Source organism: Lissotriton vulgaris, chromosome 1_2 (genome assembly GCF_964263255.1).
Source record: "Lissotriton vulgaris chromosome 1_2, aLisVul1.2, whole genome shotgun sequence".
In the NCBI taxonomy this organism is placed as follows: domain Eukaryota; kingdom Metazoa; phylum Chordata; class Amphibia; order Caudata; family Salamandridae; genus Lissotriton; species Lissotriton vulgaris.
In genome coordinates this window covers 158987161-159008958 of record NC_141686.1, presented here as the reverse complement: position 1 = coordinate 159008958, position 21798 = coordinate 158987161, and the positions used below count along the sequence as shown (strand labels likewise).

Here is a 21798-nt window from a genome sequence, read left to right as displayed (position 1 = left end):
TCACAAGTAAGGTGAAGCTCTCTCGGGGAAGGGCACAGCCAATTTCGCAACCAGTGACCATCAAAGTCATAATGTTCGAGTAAGTGAAACAAGTCTAAAAGGCATAAAAAGTCCAAGCCTGGCTGCCATTCGTCCCAGTGTTCTTACCATTCAGAGTTGCACATTACCACGAACACCTCCAGGCTGAAAGTTGTTTCCTGATTTCAGAACCGATTCCAGCACTCTGACTTGTCCAGGCCTTTGGCAATGCTGCAACAGTTAAAAGAACTGAAAATAGCACTTGACAAAATATTTTGTACTCCGACTAATTGCTGTTGCATGCCTCTGGCTCCAAGGAGGCCTCCAGTCTGGGTACTCAGGGTAGTTTATCCCAGACGCAACATTGAGGCGGGCCTCTTGTTTGAGCTCAGTTCCTCCAGCGCAATGTTCAGCATACAACACCACCAGCTCACGTTTCTGCTCTAGCAACAATGTCTGAAACCGAGGCATTAGTTTTAATGGATTCCGAAGGTTGTGTCTGAAGAGGACAATGAGCAAGAACCTATGCAGAAAACCGCTAACAACCCATCCCACCACCGCCCCTCTGAAGATTAAATCTTTTATGATGATAACCTGTTTACTTGACCTGCAAGATGCCAGTGGCCTGAATGGTATGCCCCTGAATATCAAGACTAGAATATCGAGGTTTACAATGATCAAGGACAAATATTTATTTCAAAATATCATGCTCCAAATACATTCTCAGCCACGCTGCCAAACAGGAAATCCAAGCGCACAGCCTTTTACCAATCATATTTGCTTTTACCAGCCTTACCCTCACATCTGTCAACACCAGCTGTCTCCTGGGGAGGTACAAGCATGTATTGTGGAACAGAGTGGTTTGATATAATTCCACCTATCCCAGATTATATTCTTCCAACCCTACAATACCTCAATAAAAACACCCAGGGCTCAGCGAAGTCCTCTGCTTGTGTATGGACCCATCCTTCTGTCTGAATAGGGCAGTTGCCACCAGTGAATTTGTTCTACTGGCTTCTCAATGAACTTCCAGCAATCGTTGGTGGGCATTCCATTTCATTTTATGGCTCTAGACTTCTTGGAGTGAAGGCAGACTTGGCCGTGGGAGGATTTTAAGAAAGCAAAGGCACTGTGTGCTCTCTAAACATAGCTACTCCTGTCAGTTTCTCCCCTTTCGAGACTTTAGAGGGGTAGGGGGGATTCCTGCAGATGCAACATCAGAATCTATCTCCAACAAAGCCCCGGGACACTCCTTGGAGTAGCCGAGCGCTGTAAAAGACACAGATAACAACATAACAGCAGTCCTCCAGCGCAAAAGATCAGGCCGATAGATTCCAGGCCCCCAGGGACATTATACTAAGCCCAACTCCCCCCTCCCATCTTCCCAAAATACTTTAGTCCACCTACAACAGCTCACAATTGCCCGATGGAAGGCTGCATCACCTTCTTCCTCCCCTGTTGGAGGAGCATCACATCCGCCCAATGGGTGCTCCCGATTGTGGAACATGGTTACTCCCTACCTTTCCTGTTACATCCCCCAAATAAGCCACCCAAATCGCAACATTTCCAGGAGGACCCTTTGTCCATACTCCGAGTAGAAGTTAAAGCTCTCCTGATGAAGAGAGCAATAAAGGTGTCCGCATCAGAGATCAGGACTAGATAATACTCCCTGTATTTCCTGGTGCTAAAAAAGGATGGAACATTTTGTCCTATCTTTGATCTGTGCCCTCCGATAGTCTTTCTTCTGAGGGACATGTTCAAAATACTCACCCTGGCACAAGTTCAGCTGTTAACTCTGGCTGGAGTTAAGAGCTGGGATCGAGGAGACTAGATGGTGGCTTTGGATCTGCAGGACGCCTATTTTCATGTCTGTCCTTCAATCCTGCAGACATTCTCTACGGCTTCAGGTACGAGACGAGCACTTTCAGTTCTCAATGCTCTCCTTTGGTCTTATTAGTGCACCTTGTGTTCACAAAGGTGAAGGTAGTGGTCAACACCCATATGTACAATTTGGGAATAAGTGTTCCCATACTTCGACTGGGTGCTGAAGGCGGGTTCACTTCCGACAGTCATCAACCACCTTCAAACGACGGCTGGTTTGTTGGCATCTTTGGCTTTTCCGTCAGTGTGCCAGAGACACACCTGACTCCTTCAGAACAGCTACCATTAATCTGAGCCATCCTGGGTACAATGGTCTTTTGAGCCTTTCCCCTGCCTCTGCGATTCCAGGACATTTGGACTACGATCCCAGAGTCGACAAGCCTATTCCAGTATTCAGGACAGTTCACAACCTCATCAACTTCAGCATCAAGTAGTCCCACTAGGCTCTAAGTTTGACTAGACTCAGACCGGCTCAGCATCAGGACACTCTCCCAGGTGATAGTGCGCTCTACAGATCTGCATACTAAAATTGGGATTAAAATACCTATACGCCCTTCCTACTTCTACTTTCCAGATTGCTAAAATATCAAGAAAGACCGAGCTAATGGCACCGTACTGAGCGAGGCAAGTGGGGTACACGGAACATCTGACTATGAGCATTCGTACTGCAATCAGGCTGCTCTTTCAGGAAGACCTCCTGTCGCAGAAGCAGGCTCGGTTCTGCACCCAAGCCTGCATAACCTAAACCTCCATAAGTGGAGATTGAATGGCGACCGATAATGGCTCTCGATCTTCTTCCCGAAGTGATTGGTGTCATTCTGGCAGTCAGCTGTTCCTCCACCTAAATTATATATGCGGAACATGCTGGGAGAAGGTTGTCTGATGTTTCGCCCATGACATTCAGTCCTCATAAGCCAAGCTGTCTGACAATCCAATATTTTTTTGTTTTACTCTAGCCCAGCAAGGCCTTGCTGTGGCAACATTTTAGGGTTATCTTTGGGTCTCAAGTTTGCCATATCAGCCAACCCTGTTAAAATCACTGCGTTTGATGCAAACAGTGTCACTCAATGCTATAACCTGCTCAGTGAGTTCACAAAACACTATTAGCTGGATGGCCCCGTCTGGCAGTACAGGCATTTTGCCTGCTCTGTCTTGCAGGATCTTCTGGTCCATACCATTCCACAGACCCACCACCTGGGGAGCTACTGTTTTGGTATTGATTCACAACAGGAGGAATGTATGGTTAGAAGCCCTCTATCGAAATAGCAATTTACTTACCTTTTGGTAATGCTTTTTCTGGTAAAGTCTCTAACACAGATTCCTAACCACCCCACCATCAATCCCATTCTGTAGAATAGACTCAGAGTCCATTAATTAGATTGCAATCTAGAGATCTTCACACAGCCATATCTTGGTTTCCATGGACTGTGTGTTTAACTGAACTGACCAAGACCAGAAAGAAACAGATACATTAGCCCGATGTCACATCTACAGTGGGTCGGTATGATGCTGAGCTGCATAAGGGAATTGCCATTGAAAAGTCTCCGGATCCAGTCTGGCACTATTAATAAGGTGAGGAATCTGCAGTTAAATATGGACTCTACCAGAAAAGGTGTTACCAACGTTAATTACGCTGTTTGTTCCTTCGGTAATCCTAGTATTAAATTAGGATGCTGCTTAGTGACAGAGATGCTGAGTGTATCTAGCTAGTCTTGAAAAACATGCTTCATTCCAACATCCTTTGAGTGGGAGTGGATGATTATCCACGTCAAAGGAGGATGATAAGCGGTAATAATACAAAATCATCACTAATGCGGACCACCTCTATCCACCTATTCAGCATGGCAGGTGCTATCATCTCATTCAGTGCTCATAAGTTGAAACAGTGACCATAGCTGTCTTTAGTATCTTGTAAGTTCTCTCTTAGGGGATTTGCATGTATAGTCATAAGCACTTGAATAATCCCGCCCACGTGCGGGGACCCCGGAGCACTTCTTTAAGATATATTTCTTAAGCGGGTATTATTTGCCTTTCTGGCCAGTGCAGCCTACGCATTTAGGCTGCATTATTGTCTCTCTAACTCTTAAAAATCTTTGCAGGCCTTCCTGAAAAAAGGCAGTTATTATACACTTAAGAAGATGTATTTAAATGAAGGACTTGGATTTTGCGCTGGCCGTCACTAGAAGAATGAAGCCCTCCAGTATAATTTTGGAGAGCCAGACTTGTATTTATTTATAGTTTTTTTTTTACTGTTGGTGAACAGAAGGATTCTATTTTTGCTTAATCGGGTTCTAAATAGATGTTAGGCATCCTCTTCTGAACGTAATTGAGGTGGACTTTGAGTCCTCAAATGTTGTGAGTAGAGATTTTGCAATGGAGCATATCCTCAACATATTGATGGATTTTGCTTTGGTTGTCCACAACTAAAATGACTACTTGAGGATTGATCTCTTTGCTACAAAGTAGCAGAGGCTGTCCTCTTTTTATTATGTCCTGTTGGTCTGATGTCTTCCATTTGGCTAAATAATTAACATTGTATTTAAAAATAGTGAAAATACATCAATTGTACTGTTAAAGAAAAATTCAATGAATTGGTATTTCTGGGGTCCATCCAGGGCACCGGAAAATATTTTGACGTTCTACATGTATGTATGTATGTATGTATAGGCATTTATATAGCGCACTACTTACCCGGAGGGTCCCAAGGCGCTTCGACCGCTGCGAAACCCTTCCTGGCTTCCCTGAGAGATGGTCCCTTAATGGGTATCTCCAGGGTGAGACCAGGCATCCCCGGCGGTCTGGTGGGGCCGTTAGTGAGGATGAGGCAAGCTAATGCCCAGAGTTGCCGAGTGTGATCGCTGATCAGAGTGGGCACCGAGGCGAGAGAATTATCGAGTCCGCTGACCCTGGTCCAGAGACCTGCCGCGCCGGGAATCGAACCCTGGTCCCGGGCCGTCCTCCGCTCTCGGGTCTGCCGCCTCTAACCAGTGAGCCACACTACCTCACTACATCTGGTGCTGATTTGGATCGAACACATAGGTTGTCAAGTTTACGGACCACCAGCCATTTTCCTTGCACCTGCATCAATAGACTGCTTTTAATGAGCACAGGCTGCGCCTCATAATCCTGCCTTACACATCTCTGCAGTTGGTGCATGTCTTTGAAGACCCATTAATACAGCCTTTGTTTTGGTGGAATCGCCATGAAGTGCTTGAGCCCAACCTGTTCATATTTTCTGTAATATAGAAATTTAAAAACAAATAGACCAATGTGGAGTGAAAGCACAAATAGAAGGGGAGTGGGTTGTTAAATAGTATTTAAATATGATACATTGCCGAAATTGAAATCCTGTGTGACCAGATAGAACCGCATGAATTAAATAAAAGATTACTTTGGTTTGTGAACAAAACACCAAAGACTAGTACTGTGTCCCTTCTGACACTAAGCTGGTCAGCCGTTAAGTAGACATTCAATGGCTTGGAATACTCCAACATAATCATAATGCATTTCAAGGGAAAACTTTGATATCCACCTTTTCTCATCTGTAGCCCTCTGCTGCTGCTGCCTTAAGGTCTATCCATTCTTGTAGTGCTTCACCAATACCATTTCTCGTGTGTTTGATGATGTAACATTTAATAAATCAGCTTTGCCCTTCTCAGCAAAAGCCAAATGCACAAAGTGAAAAATGTGTGTATTGTCTACGCTAAGAGAGAAATGTGCATACTCACACAGAGGAAAGCATTCAGTACATGCAGATTAAACCCAATCCACGCTAGCCAGTGTCTCTACTCCATTCTACAATCAACTTGTTCAGGGCTCTATACAGGCCTGTCTTTCCCAGTACCATACAGGTTATCACTATGTTTTGTGATATTGAACAGCACAGTTTCTTGTTGAGCCTCACGGACTGCTGTGTCTAAACTTCCCTTTCTACAAATGGGTCCCCTTGTCTGTTCTTTTCTTTAATTCTCACCAACTTGATTTGAAGATTTGTTGCAGAAAGGTATATGTTTGATGTGGGCCGGTTACATTTACATAAACTGCATTATCTAAGTTGTATTACCTTCTACACTGCTCCTACTAGGGCCAAGCCTGAAGACCCTTCCCTTCTGGATGACCCAAGGATCAAGGAGATTGCAGCAAAGCACAAGAAATCGTCTGCTCAGGTATGTGGTAAAAGTGAAATCCGTTTTGATGAATGCTATGAAAGTGTTACCTGTTTCTTCTCTCAAGTTTCTGGCACTGCTCCCTTTGTCCTACCTCTTGCCTTTCATATACTGTCTTTCTGTCTCTCGCTTTAGTGTTAGTTATTCTTCTGCCTATACCTTCTACTATTCTGTAAGTCTCTTGAAAGACCAAATATGTTTCACGCAAAACCTTGGACGGCATCTAAATTCTCTCCAGTTTTACAGGAGGCTCTTTAGACTCTAAACCATTCTTAGACGACCAGTCTAATCGATTACATCTTGTTGGACATTAGACTTTGGCCCTAACTGGTTGATATGGGTTTGATACCCGGCAGGACTGTGATCACAAAGCCTTGGTCCGCACACTGATCCCAATAGGAACTCCTTTGTATAGTACTCTTACTGAATCCTTCAATAGAAGGCTTAGACCCACTAACAATTAACGAAGGTTAAAATTGAGCACTGTCATAGAACCTTCGTTAGTATTGAGGGGGTTTATGACGTAGTGACCGTTAGGCTTGAAACTGTGCAGACTATGGTAATGCCCTCAAATCAATCTGCAACCCTGGCGAGTATCAGTGCCATCCGTTACTCTATGATCGCATCTTTAAGGATATCTTTTTGTAGAGTCCAAGACTGCAAAAAGGAAAACACAGGCTTTGTGGTACAACAAATCTTGCAGAGTAGCTAGTCATTTACTATCTTAATCCATTCGAGATCAGAATAGGAAGTCGATCCAAGGCAGTCCTATACAGCTAAATTACTTTGTGCCAAAAGTGATTAGGAGTATAGAAAATGGGCATCTATAATATGCACAATTAAAGAGAAGTACCATTGTTCCTGTTGGCATATTCTTTCGAAATGTGGCACTTATTTATCATTCACCAATTGATATCTCAGCCGCTGATTGGTTCGATCACTCCTCAGAACTATACTCCTTTGTCACAGGGTTGGATTTTTCTCAGAGCGGGCCGCAGGTTGAGCGTACATGGCTCCTGGCTGTGGTGCAGGTAGTATTGGGTTAGTAGATTCCCAACTTGAAATACCAGCCCGAGATATTAATTGTTTCCTTTTCTGAAATTAGAAAAGCTATAGTCTGAATTATTCCAAATAAAACCCCAGAATTAGATAAGATCCCTGTTTTTTAACGCTATGAGAGTTAAACGCGTGCCACCTACATGTGTTGGGGCAGCGATTGTTCTGAACTTTGGGAAGGGCTGTAGGGCTCTTCCTTCAAATTATAGGCCTATCGGCATCATCAACTATACCAAAAACCTTTTCAGCAGGGTTATCGTGGACAGGCAATGGGAGTGGCTAACAGGCTCTGTAATTCTGACACGGCTTCAAGCTGACTTTACAGATAGTATAAGCACCATCCATCAGGTGTTTTGTCTTCAGCTACTCTGTTGGAAATATATTGCCCTAGGAGGCAGCAGTCACTACGTGACTTTAGTGGTCCTTAGGTCTGCTTTTGAGTTAGTACCTAGGAAGTCCCTGTGGAAGGTGTTGGTGGATATTGGGGTCCCAAAGTACATCTTGGATGTTATTATTAGACTACATACTAACAATTTTGCTCAGGTCCATTGTCGGTCTCAGGGCAAACTGACAGACCCCATTTTAGTTGACCAGGGCGTACGACTAGGATGTGTTTTCACCTAGACTCTATTCACTCTAGTTATCAATGACCTGGTAACCAATTGAGAGAAGCGTGAGAACAATGCCCCAAGGGTCCGATGACAAGGCTCCGACCCTTTAGTTTGTAGATGACACACCCTTGATCTCAAAAACACCTATGGGGCTACAAAAGCTGTTGGATCAGTTTTTTGTTGTTGTTTTTTTGTGCAAACAGTGGGGCCTTGAGATTAACATTGGAAAAAATAAGTATATGGTTTTTAATCTCTGTACGTACACTAGTACTAACCCAATTCTTAACGGAGCTCCATTGGAGAGAGTCTGTGTTTACTATTTAGGGGTCACGTTCACTGAGCATTTTGACTGGTCACCCCATATCAAGATGTGTAGGCTAAAATAAGGACAATATTCAGGGGGACATGTGAGGCTACAGCGGAGTTACATAACTTGCCCTATATCCCCAGCCCTCGGGCGACTTTGTATGGTATGAGGCCACAAAGAAGCAAGATGCTTTGAGAAAGTAAAAAAATGCTTTATGAAACTTAATCAATCTCCGCGTTAACACCTTTACATCCAGACCTGGGCCTTGGATCGATTGTTGATAAAACAGCACTGACACCTATATTGTATTGACTTAGACTCTGGGCGACCCCAGATTTGATTTTCTACAGATAAGGCCTGAAGGAGGTTTTGGGGCAACCTGGGGCACTTAAAATCCCTTGGCTCAAGTTTATAAAATAATGCCTTCTCCAGATTAGATGTGGGAACCTATGGTCCACCCTCTTGGAATCTACTGGGGTTTCAAAAGCATTGGAAAGAGTTCATTCTGGCAGTACATACATGATTCCTTTTTAGGGCACCCAAGGGTAGGTTCCCTTACATCCTTTTCTTGAGATTAAAGACCACTATATTACAGAAGTTTATTTGGATACCATTGAATCCCTTCAAGCCAAGACACTATACATGAAATGTCTGCTAAGGATCCTGACACTTTGTTCTTTCATGGCAAAATGACAGCGTGTCCCCAGGAGTCTGTGTTTTTTTTCCTTTCTGTGCCAAAGTTGTTGAAACAATCGAACATGCTGTAATATTTTTGTCCAACATATCTTGGGTACAGAAAGAAATGGATTCTTCGGTTATGTCATAACTTGGGAATACGGGATTACAGAGCGGTAATTAGGATCCTGAGAAGCTGTGTTAGACCTCCTATTGTGTCGAAGTCTCATGCTTTTTGCTATACATGTGAAGGCTAAACAACAAAAAGTAGTGTAGGGGGTCCTTTTTGCAGCACGTCAGAACTTGACACCTTATGTATAATAAAATATAGTCTTCGATTTGAAAAGTTCATGTGCTAATAATGACTGTAAAGTACAGTGTAGGGTGGTCCCCAGTCATAGAATATTTAAAAAGACAGTCTAATACACATACTTATAAAGCATAAAGAAAACAATCAATAGGATTTTGCAAATACATGAATAGTGTTATTTAATCACAATGACACATATATGCACAGTAAATTTAGAGAAAATTGCATGTTGTGACCTGAAGAAAGGGTGAGGCGGGGAAATAAAGAAGATTTGTGAGGATGGAGGTGTGTGGGATAGGCAAAAGAAATTAGTGACACAAAAACATGTTCGTATTACACAACAGCAACGGCATTCTCATTTAGCCACTACTGAAAATGAATGACATAGATGCAAGCCAAGCTTTAAAGATAAAAGACACTGCAATAGATCTCAGTTGATTGCAAGCTGGCTTAAAGTGGACGTTTCGACCCCAGGGACTCGTAGGTAATTGGCTACCTTACTACGGGGTCTTCCTCAGGACTGTGAAGGGGAGGGGCACCATGAACGGCCCTGCACAGAGGATAGGAGAGAGGGAGAGGGTGTGTAGGCTCCGAATCCCGAGTGCGGAGAAACCTCCACGCTAAAAGCAATCCATCGTATGTGTCCCATCAGAGACTATTCTTAAAGTGAAGCCACACTTTTCGGCTTGGATCAAAATATCCACGTCTGATGAAGCTCCCGAAAGACCGTCCCCGAGGGTACTGTGTCGCTCCTCAGTGGTTTGATACGATGCGGGAGGGGATCAGGCGAAAGGGGAATGAATCCAGATCAGACGTCCGCTCTCTCCGTGTACCAGATCGTACAGATCGAAAGATGACGTCTGATACGGATTTATTCCCCCTTTTGCCCTCGTGCATAGCTGACTAAAGATTTATATTAATTCTTTGAAGACTGTTCATATTTTCAGCATGTTATTAGAAGTTTTTCGATATCTGTAAAGTTCCTCTAACTTTAATGCCCAGAAGAAGCCTCCGGGAGCAATGCTCTTTCTGTCTCTCACTATCTCTGCCAGTAACCACATAGTGATCACAAACTTTAATATGAGGGCTAGTGGGAAAAAGGGATTTGGATATGAGAGAGAACCTGAGACACAGGACTTCCCCACTTTGACTCATCCTATTGGTTGGTCAAGGATCCCTGGAGGATGTAGCGCATATCTACCAATTGAAAAGGTATTTTAAGTATCATACATTTTAACATTATTTGTAAATGGATACACCCGAGCAATATCTGTGTTTATCCAGCTATCAGGAATTTGACGTGAAACTGATATTTCAATAAATTAAACACACAAAGGACTAGTACCTTCAAATATATATGAACGTTCGCATTCTCTATATGATATGAATAGCCTCAAGCTTTGTCATATATGTATGTCACATTGAGTTTAGTATAATTACAAGGTTAACCAGGTGTTAATAATCTGTTCCCTGTTTTTAGCAATTCAGTTGTGCATGCTAGGATCCTAATGCCTTCTGCAGGACCGTCATACAGACATTTGCAAATTAGTCCAACCTAGGAATCCTTGTTTCATGATTGGGTAGCCCTTCCTATAATATAACCCTTCCCAGTCTTAAAAGATTAAGATAGGTGTTCAATAAATAGTAGAGAGTTCACTTTAATCAACAAGACAACTTTTTTCAATACTTCTCTGTATTGCCAATGTTCATTGATATAACTCATTAGGAAGCAGTTGGCCTTGGCAAGGGAAATCAGAAATCCGAGTAGCGAGGTTCTGGCTGCAGCAACATTGTATTTCAACTGCCTAGCAAAGACATTGTGGAAAGCAAGGGAAGTTATAACCTGTAATCCTGAATGGCTGCTTTATCTCCAGAACAAGCAAGAGTTCATTGCCTGTTGGGAATTTGTGGCATGCTTCCACATAGTGCGTTCTCCGGACATGTGGACCTTCAGTCCCAGAAATGCAGACATTCAGTAATGACCACCAGCCTTCTTTCACTGAAGGAAACTTGGCACGAGTGAGTTTGGAGTGCTTTACCCTCTGCGCTTGTGCCGTGCTAAGTATTAAGCATAGTCTTCCCCGCTTGCTGACGGCATCTTTACAATGGTTTAAAATTTAACATGATCCCATGTAGTACCCACTCTTCACAGTATAAGAAAATGTATCTTTCATTTAATAAAGGTTTCAAAGAATGTTCTACAGCAAGCTCAGACTCGTCCTGGATCCCATGTGGCTGTAATGTACTGTCTGGTTGCCACCAACACAGCCTGTAGTGCTTACATTAGTTGCAATTTTGCCAGAGATAGGAAGACCTTTGACCAAATCTCTCAATTGAGCAGTTAAGTTTGTGCAGCATCCCATCACAGAACACCAGCATTAATAGTGATGTCGCCACATCCTACCCTTGATCTGCTAAAGGTGTACTAGAAAGTTAAACGACAAGGCTTTTTTCATCTCGGATGGTACCAGAGCTTGCTTTGCTATATTCTTATACTTTCGTAATAATGTTTATACATATTCATTGGCTATGTATTCTGATTAGCTTTTTGGCACTGGTGGTGGAGATGTTGATATTCCTCTGTCTGTGTAGAAGCAGTTTTAACTAATGTGCCAGTGCTTATTTGAAAGCAAAATAAAGATGATATGGAGAAAATACAGAGTTTTTTGTTTATCTAAGTGTTGATCGGCATATTTGCATAGTTGTTTTGCATCGCTGCTTGACTATGGTGTGAAAAGTAGGACATCTCTGCCCCACAGACTCTGGCCTGTCTTTGCTTCCTGCCTCCAAAAATTGACTACTAACTCTGGCTGACTTTCTGCAGAATTGTAAACAAGAATCACACAAACACGCACTACCATTAACTACCAAATCTAGTGCTTTTCATAGTGTGCTGTTTGTTTCTTGAGTTTGTGGCTCAACATTGTTATCAAGGTTTTGCTTCAAATTGATGTGTACTGTAAGTAATGGAACTTGTCTCCTGATGCCAGTAAACTCGATGCACGAAGAATTCTTTGTATGTATGCTGCATTTCTATTGCATGGACCTAGACAATAGAGCTCTGTTCAGGCTCAAAGGCAGAATACAGTCAATAATTGATTTGTGAACTGTTACTGTATCATTATGTAGTGTTCTATCAAGGGTTCCCTGTTCAACTTGCTCAGAAGTTGGAACAGAATTGTGGGACCATCTTGATTAACTTGGGTGTTGTTCCAGGCCCTGCGTGCATAAATGAAAAGGGCCTGATGCTTAGATTCCACATTTTTTCTGCAATCTGGTGGGGTCCTGGCCACTGGTGCTGAGAGCATCAGAAACGGTAACCTTGCCAGTCAGATATATGGGATTCCTGATGGCTTTCTAAATGATGGAGAGGATTGCAAATATATTCCGGGCTGGCAAGGGGAGCAACTGGAGATGCATCAGGATTATTAGATGGGACACATGTTTTATGATGTATATTGTATTTTGGTGCTGGTGAGGGGCAACATTTACCACAAATGTTATGCCTTCAAAAACGGAGGAGACCATACTTATATCATACTTTAAAAATGTCATGCATTTTAAAATCTGGGACAACAATACTTATATCATACTTTAGAAGCCAGATCTATTGGCTTTTTCACTGCTTTTTCTTCAGGTGATTTGAGGTAGTCTGTTTTAGGATAAGGTCCACTATAGTTTCAGTAGATTCCTAGTCCTCAACGTACACTTTTTTTTTTTTTTTTTTCTTTCCCTTCTCCGCCGGTCAGTTAGCTCAAATCTTCTTGCTCAAAAAACATGTCTAGGATTGCTGTTTCTTAATATAATACCATAATGTATTAAACACAAGCCCTTCTTTGCTGCCCCTGATTCCAGTAGTGTAAGTTCCCAGTTTCTTACGAGAGCTTATAAGCAGACTGCCTTGCTGGGCGCATAATATATCGCAGAAACGGATGGTGTGAGCATTTTCTGGGTGTGGCACATCATATCAAAGATAAAATTCTTTAGATATACTTGGGCACGTATCCCTTCTGCGAGAGGGCGATCCTACATTAGCAGCTGCTCCTCAGGCAAAGGAGAATGAAACATCCATTCTAATGCTGCAGAAGAAAAATAAGCTCTACAATAAGGGATGTGAAATCCCTTACATCTGAATAAAAGATCAGCAAAGTTCTGGTGGATGTAGCCTCCTGTTTCCAGTTTTTCCTCGAGACACTTTCTTGCCACAGAAATTCTTGATAAGCATGGGCTACTTGCTAACGGATTTGCGGTTAATCCGGTAAGTACACAATATACAGTTCCAGGCTTCGGGACCAAAGGTCAGCAGTGGGCAAGGTACCAACACTGCACCACCAGCGCGCTGGGCAGCCTGGTGCAGTGGTCAAAATCTGAGTTCAGTTGAATGCTTTTCAAATAAGGCAGCGGGGGCCTGAAGCCACTCTGCTTGCAGGTAGGTAAATCGGTTGCAGGGGCCAAGCTTTGGGGGTTAGTACCAGCACAGAGCGGCACCAAGCAGCACCAAACATACACCACCAGCAGCACAGGGGCAGCTGGGTTCAGGGTGAAAACACAGTGTCTGGCATCCAATGCAATCCTATGGGGAAACCAGCTGCAGGCGTCAAACCAGAGGGTCCAGGCAGAACGCCAGTGACAGCACAGATAAGTTGAGGTGTTTGGGGTCACAGGAGCACAGCTGGTCAAGCTCACCAAAACCCAGAGGCTGCGGGTGCAGTGGTGCCTTCAGATGATGGAAATCTTCTTACTAGGCTGGTCGTGGTGGTGGGTGGGGGGGCCTTCAGATCCTCGATGCAGGTATCGTCTTGTAGGTCAGGAGAGGTTGGTCCACGCTAGATTCAGAGCCCTGGTCTCTTGGGAGACTTCACTGGACAGTTGGACTACTTGAACTCGGGCCGTGGGCATCGGGTGATGAGTGGGCACAAGTTTCGGATCTGCCTGGTTGTAGGTTCCTTCTGGACAGGTCCGCTGTCCACAGGAGATTGGGGTCTTTGTTGCAGCAGCAACCTCTGAAACCCCTGGGAGGTCTGCTGCCTTCAAGACAGGTCAGAGGTTCTTCGAAGATAAAGACAGGCTGTTTGGGCTGGGGCCAAGAAAGTCGTCAGCTTGAGTCTTCTCTGCAGGGTTGTCTTCTTCCTTTGTAGGTCATCGCAGATCTAGTTTCTCGGTCCGGGGGAACAACCTAAATACTACATATAGGAGGTGTTTTAAGGGAGTAGCAGGTAGGGCCCATAGGCACCGTACCTCAGGTGACTGCACCCTCTAATATGCCACCCTCCTATGGGAGGGTAGCATAGACCTAGCCCTGATTGGAGAAGTCTCCCAGCTTCAAGATTGCAGGGACTGAAAGATGTGCTTCACCTCGCCTCCTCCACCTTAGGTGTGGAGTTGGCAGAGGGGAGAACACCTATTCTTAAGTTTTCCTGCTGGTTTTCCTGCCTGAAGTGGGCTAGTTAACTGGTGGCTACAATGGCTGGAGGTCATGTTCCAAAGGTGCAGCGCCTTTGAAACTTCCTTTTTTGAGCACTGGCCTTTGAAACTTCATACTGCGAGTACTGGCTCATCCTGGGTGAAGAGGTGTGACACCTCTACCCAGGATGGGAATGGTTTCTGGTCCCAGAGAGCAGGGGCTCTCTACTCCGGGATCTAGAAACCTGTGTGGTGGTGGCTGCCTACAGCCGGTCAGAGACCACACCAGGGTTGGAAGATTATTTTGGGGGGGGGGGCCTCTGAGGTATCCTCTGGATACATGGTACCATACATTCCTCACTGGCATCAGTGTGTATTTGTTTGAGAGTAGTAGTTTGGTACGAAGAGTAGTAGTTTGGTACTAAACACTCCTGTATTCAGTGAACCAATCATGGTGCTAGGGAACTAGAGTTTTCGAGTTTTCAGACCAGGTACCTTGTATGGCTCCACTGGCACTTACAATATGAGGGCCCATTCCTTAATATTGTAGGGTCATATCTGATCATGCCGATATGCCCACACCTGTGGTTATATGCACCCTGCCTTAGGGCTGTGAGGCCTTCTAGAGGGGTGACTTACCTATGCCTTCAGGCAGTACTGGCTGGCATGGAACCCAGGCAGGGTGTCTTGTCGGTGCCATGTCGACTTTGTCGTTTTCTGCCTCACAGGTGCATGCAAGCCACAAGGGCAGTGGCAGTGGCATGGTCCCAGTGAGGGGGTCTCAGGGGACCCTCTTCAGGCCCTAGGTACTCAGGGTACCATTTACTAGGAGCTTACAGGTGGTTAGAAGTGTCAATTGGAGATTTGTTTTTAGGGAAAAAGCACTGGCAAGGGTCCTGGTTGGCAGGAACCTTGCGCACTACAATCGAAACCACATCAAAACCAAGCAAAAAGTGGGGGCAGCTAACCAAGCAAAAAGAGGCACTTTTGTCACAGCAAAGCAGTGTGTCTGACCCTGCAGGATGAACAGCTAGTCCAGCAGAAGAGATAGAATTGTTCCGGATGAGTAGAGCGCCCAGATGAAGTTGGCAAAAAAAAAAAAAAAGAGTACGCCGGGAGTGATTCTTGCTGCAAGGGTTGATTGGCTGGGCTGTCGCATTCTGTGCTGTTGCCCACCACACTAGCTTCGTGAGAAGATCGTAACTGCTCGCCTTCGCTACCCTGATAGTCAATTACTGAAAGTGTTGTACTTGCTCCAATTTGCAGAATCATAGTAAGCTTTGCCCGAGGACACCAATGGCAGACTACTCCTGCCACCACGGTTGGGGCCCAGCAGCTGCTGTCTGGCCTGCGGCCACCACGTGGGGCTTCACTGTCATCTCTTGAACACAGTTATGTATTTATTGGTAATCTACTATTGTCTGATATATCCATTACCTACAAACACTCCGAAACAAGGTCCTCCGCCGTCATTTCAAGCCTGTAAAGAAGCATCAAATAAGCAGCATAGATGGAGAAACTGCTTCTTCATCGCAAGATAACAACAAGCTATGGCAATGCCAATAGGTCTCGCCTTTGGGACCTTATAAGTGTTAGATAGCTATTAGCTTTGCCAGTGCCTTTAAGCTATGTTGTAGAGCTGTGCGGCTGCTGTACAGCATATTGAAAAGTTATAATAAAGTGTTATAAGCATTTTTGTTACCTTATATATAACCAAGTACACATTATGTACAAATGAACAACCCTATTAAAAAAACAAAATAAACATATACAATGTCTTCTAGTTGGTCTGTCCTGGTGCTGAGATGAAGCTGTGCTGATGCTCCGGGGATGCTGAGTTATACTGACATGGTGCGGAGTTGGTGGTGTGCTTGTGCAGAGGTGGTGCTCAGTGATACTTAGTTGGTGCTGTGCTAATGCTCAAGTGGTGCTGCATTGGTGTTGAGGTGGGGCTCGGCCGATACTGTGATGGGGGATGCAGTAGTGCCGAGTTGATGCTGTGCTGGTGCTGTGCTGATACGGAGGTGGTGCTATAGTGGTGTTCAGGAGATTTTGCGCTGGTGCTACGGTGGTGGCGAATGATGCTGTAGTGGTGCTACGCTGATGCTGAGGTGGTGGTGCATAAGTGAGGTGGTGCTGGTGCCGAGGTGGTGCTGCGCTGGTGCCGAGGTGGTGCTGCGCTGGTGCTCAGGTATTGCTGAGTTAAACTGGTGTAGTGCTAAGGTTGCGGTGATGTGCTGGTGCTGAGGTGGTGCACCGCTGGTGCTGAGGTGGTATTGTGCCTCACATACGCACAAATCCTAGTGAGAGCTTGCAGTCCACAGGGGCAGCACAAAGCTGCCCTTGTATGAGGAATACAAGAGTTCTTCCCATAATTGAGGAAAAAACACTACACTACACTGTGTGTGAAACAAAAACAACCTAAATATACATCTGGCTCTACTGTGCAGAGGTGCTGCTCCTCACAAGGAGCAGACTAGATTTCGTTTAACTTTCTGAGCATGAACCAAGTCGGTGATGACAGCTGCCGGCCTCTGAGAATTACACGTACACATGCCGAGTGCGTGCATGGTCTTCCCATTATTTTATACTTTTTGCCTGGCTGGGCGCACCATGGCACACAAAGCAGGGACATGTCAGTGTTGAGTGGTTACTCTGGGCCCTGAGGAATGCTGATCGACTACAATCCATGAGTTCCTGTGCATTGCTGGGGGAGCTGCCAACCCTACAGTGTAGGCCTCTACATTTATTGCAGTCATCTGCATTGCATTTCCGCTATGGCAAGGGGGCTTCACACAACGTACCCAACAATAAAATGCTAAGTAATGCTTTGACAAAGTGAAGAAACCTAGACCCAAAAAGATGATGTCTTGGCACTGTCTCCAGACCACACCCGCCAGATGAAAACCCTTTGGACGCGGAGGCGGCTTGGTGACTGCAACTCTGGGCGCAGTGAGCTGACTGCGGCCATTGTAAGCGACAACCGAGTACGTTTGTTTGCACTGGACACTTTCGGAGACAAAGCTATCTCTTCCTGCACAAACAGCAACACAAATCTTGCCACGGATGGCCCTGAGGTTTAGGGAAGGCCTCTGTTGCAACATTACTGCAACTGAGACTGGCAAGCCACGTTTACGGTAACTCGTTCCTTGCCATTTATATAGCGCCCGGCGGGCCTCTGATGTGGTTCACGGCGCTTTATGTATCTCAAGGGGGAAAAGCATTGGCACTTTATTTATACTACTAGGGAGGTTTCCCCATAGCATACATGATGTACGAGTGCCCCCCGAACCCACTCTTTAACAGGATAATAGAAAATAGGGTTTGATGGAAGGAGAGCCTCTTATTGAGGCACACAGATAAACTGAGCTGAGAACTATACTCGTGCTGGTTCTTGGTGTTTATGAACACAGAGGAAATATGTTTGACATGTGTTAACTTTAGAAAAACAACCTGTGTACATTTTAAACATGTAAAGGAATGCAAAACATATGTGTTAAATATAAATGCCAGGACACAAAATTGGGGTGCACTTGAAAGGAGCCTGCCATCACGAACTGACAGATGACCAGTTCTAAACCCTCCACTAGCAGCCCCCCGTGTACTTTATCCGTCCAAGCATCACTTCAAAGGCCCAGCAACCGGCTACAATGGAAAGGAAGACGGGCAGCCCCGGACAGGCTCACTGAAGCAGACTGCGCCAATAAGATCTTCACAGAACAATAATCTCTATTTAGTTGTTGGGGTGGGGGGCGCTTGGACGTCTGTGTTGGAGACAGGACCGATGCACGGGAGCTACGGACACTGCAGGGCTGACAGGTCTCCAGCCAGGCCACACTTAGGGGAGAGACTGTCCTGATCACTTCATCGAGATAGCGCCTGACTAGCGAGGGCAGGGTTCCAGCCTCAGGCATTCATAGGCAAAAGTAGCCCTTCTAGGAGCTGTACACAGTATCCACCTCAACTGAACCGAGCACCGCCTGACAGTGGTTGGTAAAGAGTAACCAACCCCATGATAAGAAGACGGTGCCCCAATCTGGCATCACTAGATAACAGCATACGGAAGAGCAGATAAAGAATATGGGTACATTTTAGGGACATTATATTTTACACGCTGCAAGTTAAATAGCCTCTATGCGCTTGTTCACAACCATGTTAATACCACAACACCTGCATCTTGGATAAGATATGACCAGAAACAAACCGAAGCATTTTTAGAAGACCTGAAAAAAACAAGCTGATCTACAAGTGTCTGGTGACAAAACGCATCCAGTGCCCTGCTCCTCCGCAAGTGCCCTAACCTAGAGGGTAAAGTGTCACAGAAGTAAGATACTGGAGAATTCAGCATATTCTCTGCTTGCGCACACATCTGATGCAAGGTTTGCGTCACTGACAGACTGTGTGAGCACCAATAGGCGAACAGAAACAACAAGCAGCTAAAGAGGAGGAGTGATGGGGCGGGCACAGGGAGACAAGGGGGAGTGGTGCAGGGGAGAGGAGGCACTGCAGCTGCCGCCCAGCTCGCTCCCACCAGCAAAACGCTGTGGGAGTGAACCTTTTCAAGTGAGGTGGGACATGCACCCACCTAGCCATTTGCAGGCTACGATTACAAAATTGACACACGCAAAAGCCAACCCAGTGCGTGAGGGGAGTCGGACCCACACAGAGTAGTTTAGAGTAGTTACAGGAAGCCTCGCAGCGCATACATGCTGAGCTATGCTCGACCTAAAAACTGGTGAACTGTCTCCTAGGGCCGCAAGAATCTCTATTTCGGGCATGCAAACCAAGATCAGAAACTAGACCTACCTTTTCTTTTTTTTTTAACCAATGGGTTTTAATCACTGAAGAGTAGTGGCTGTTCTATTCCTTCTTTCTACCCCTTCCCCTTTTGCTATAAGAAATAGTGATTTTCAGTTTGAAGAAATTGTACAGTAACGTCAATGGGACTATCAAATGAGAAAGGTGTGTCTACTACAGATACTGTCTAGTGCCCAACTGTACTTCTTGAAATGTACTTTCTGAAACAGATACACCTTTGGAGTCTTTCAATTCTATGATATTGGTCATATCATGAAGACCATCCAGAAGTTCTGGATGGTACCTGTGGATAAGATAAGAGTATAAGCACTGTTCTTCCATTATTATTATTATTATTGAAATTTGTTAAGCGCTAGGCTACCCCGAACGGGGGTGTCCCGGCGCTGTAGAGAACTGAGCAGCAAAGACCACAAGAGGGCTAGTGGTTGGAGAACAGCCATGTCTTCAAGCTGCACTGGAACATAGATTCAGATTCGATAAGCCGGAGACTTAGTGGGAGACTGTTCTAGGGCTTGGCCGTGACCACCGCAAAAGCTCTACCCCCATTTTTAAAGCGTTGAAAGCGGGTGGGGGGCAGATGGCGGAGGTGGTTGGATCTGAGTGCTCGAGATGAGTGCACCAGCTTCAGTCGCCGTCTAAGATGCACTGGTCCCCTGCCATTCAGAGCCCTGAAGGACAAGACCAGGGCTTTAAACTGGATGCGGGAGGATACCGGGAGCCAGTGGAGTTTCTGCAGATGCGGGGTTATTGAGTGGCGGTAAGGGATGTTACATATCAGCCTCATTCTGTACAATCTACAACCAATAGATAAAATAAGCTGGTGCTTCCACCTATAAGCTGTTGGAGTAATCCAGGTGGGAGGTAATGAGGGCATGAATGATCGTCCTCCGAGAATCCATGGGAAGATGAGGGAAGATATTTTTAATCATGCACAATTTGCCAAAACAAGCGAAAGTGACTTTATTGATTTGGGCCTTACAAGACAGTTAGTTGTCAATTAGAAAGCCCAATATCCGGGCAGATTTGACAGGGGATGGAGGGGGTTGAGCTCAGACGCCCACCATACAGAAGGTAGCAGTGGGGACCTTTGGTTAAAACACAGCACCTCGGTTTTATCAGTATTCAGCTTGAGGGTGTTAAGGGTCATCCACGATACAATGTTAGATAGGCAGCGTTTAAAGTTAGATAGGCCATTGTCAGAGTGATCTCTAAATAAAAATACTAGCTGAGTATCATCAGCTTAGGATAATCCCACCCATATGACAAGAGTCTGACATTAGCGTGGCAATTCTTACTGTGGTGATCTCAGGAAAACATACTCCTATTTAGCCAATTGTTTTTTCACCGGAGATTCCTCCAATGCGTAGTTTTCGGCTCACATCCCAACCTCTGCTTATCTAGGCCTCTACAGGAATGCCTTCTTTTTGACCTTCGTTTATAAGGGCTGTGACATGGTTTCTATCTTTTTGGAGAAAAGTGTTCAGGCCCTTGCTCAGACACTTCAAGGATTTGCCGCCTCATTGCAAACATGAGTGTGGTAGTTGCAGAGACTCCTGCTGTGGATGGTTTGTTCGTCCATCTGTGCGCCCACTCCATAGGAAAGAGGACTGTGCAGTAATATCTAGGGGTCTCCAAACCGGTACTGGAGGGCCTGATCCATGCCAGATTTTTTGGATATCCCCATTGAGATGCATGTAGTTATTTTAAAAATCTGGCATGGATCCGGCCCTCCAGGACCGGTTTGGAGACCCCTGTAAAAAAATCTTAACTGGGTTCAGTCTGAAATGTTGCACTAAAAATACAATCCAGTTAGTGAACCACTGAAAAGGTTATTCCTCCATGTTGCCCTCTTATCCTCTGAAACCCATGCCCGGCCGAAGGAGAAACATGCTGCCATGGCTCTGGCTATCTTGGAAGAGTTTTAAATCGGCCTTCGGTAGTAAAGGCAGTCTTTGTTCGCCTCCTAATTGGCGGAAACCTTGTCCATGGCCTGCCAAGAGCTCTGCAATATTGTATTTATTTAAACCGAGAGTGAATCTTTGTCATCGTGCTTTCTTTGCCTTTGGCAAAACGTAGAGTAACATCACCCAATTAAAGCGTTAACAGTATGTTTTGGCACGGGTTTATTTTTGTACTGTGCACACAGCCGAATTTGATGGACTATATGCCTGGACATTTTAAAAACCCAGTTAAGGATGTAGGTTGAGGGTACAGCATGGAGAGCATCGCAGGAAGCGATTGCCAAAGTATTGGGGCTTCCCAGCCCAGCAAGAGCAAACCATTATGATTTGTTTCTTTTCCCACAAATACTGTCTTTTTTTTAAGAAGGACTTTCCCTGGTAGATCGTCGCAAAGCTTTTATATGTTGGAAAACATCTGTGTAACTATCTTTGAAACACTTGTGCCAGTTTATTTACGTCGATTTAAAAGTTTTCTTGTATTTTTTTTTCTCCAGATTTTACTGCGCTTCCAAATCCAAAGGAATTTGATTGTAATTCCAAAATCAGTCACTCCAGAGCGCATCCGAGAAAACTTTCAGGTGAGGAGAAGTAA

General features: G+C 44.9%; 1 protein-coding gene across 2 annotated transcripts in view; it reads left to right on the top strand.

Annotated features, from left to right (window-relative positions):
- Positions 1 to 21798, top strand: part of LOC147734735 (aldo-keto reductase family 1 member B1-like) — a 231354-nt gene that overhangs the window by 197027 nt on the left and 12529 nt on the right. For both annotated transcript variants that reach the window (XM_086953023.1, XM_086953022.1), the window contains exons 7-8: positions 5984 to 6065; positions 21701 to 21784. In XM_086953023.1, the coding sequence (XP_086809149.1) occupies positions 5984 to 6065; positions 21701 to 21784 (166 nt within the window). The remainder of the gene's footprint in view (positions 1 to 5983; positions 6066 to 21700; positions 21785 to 21798) is intronic.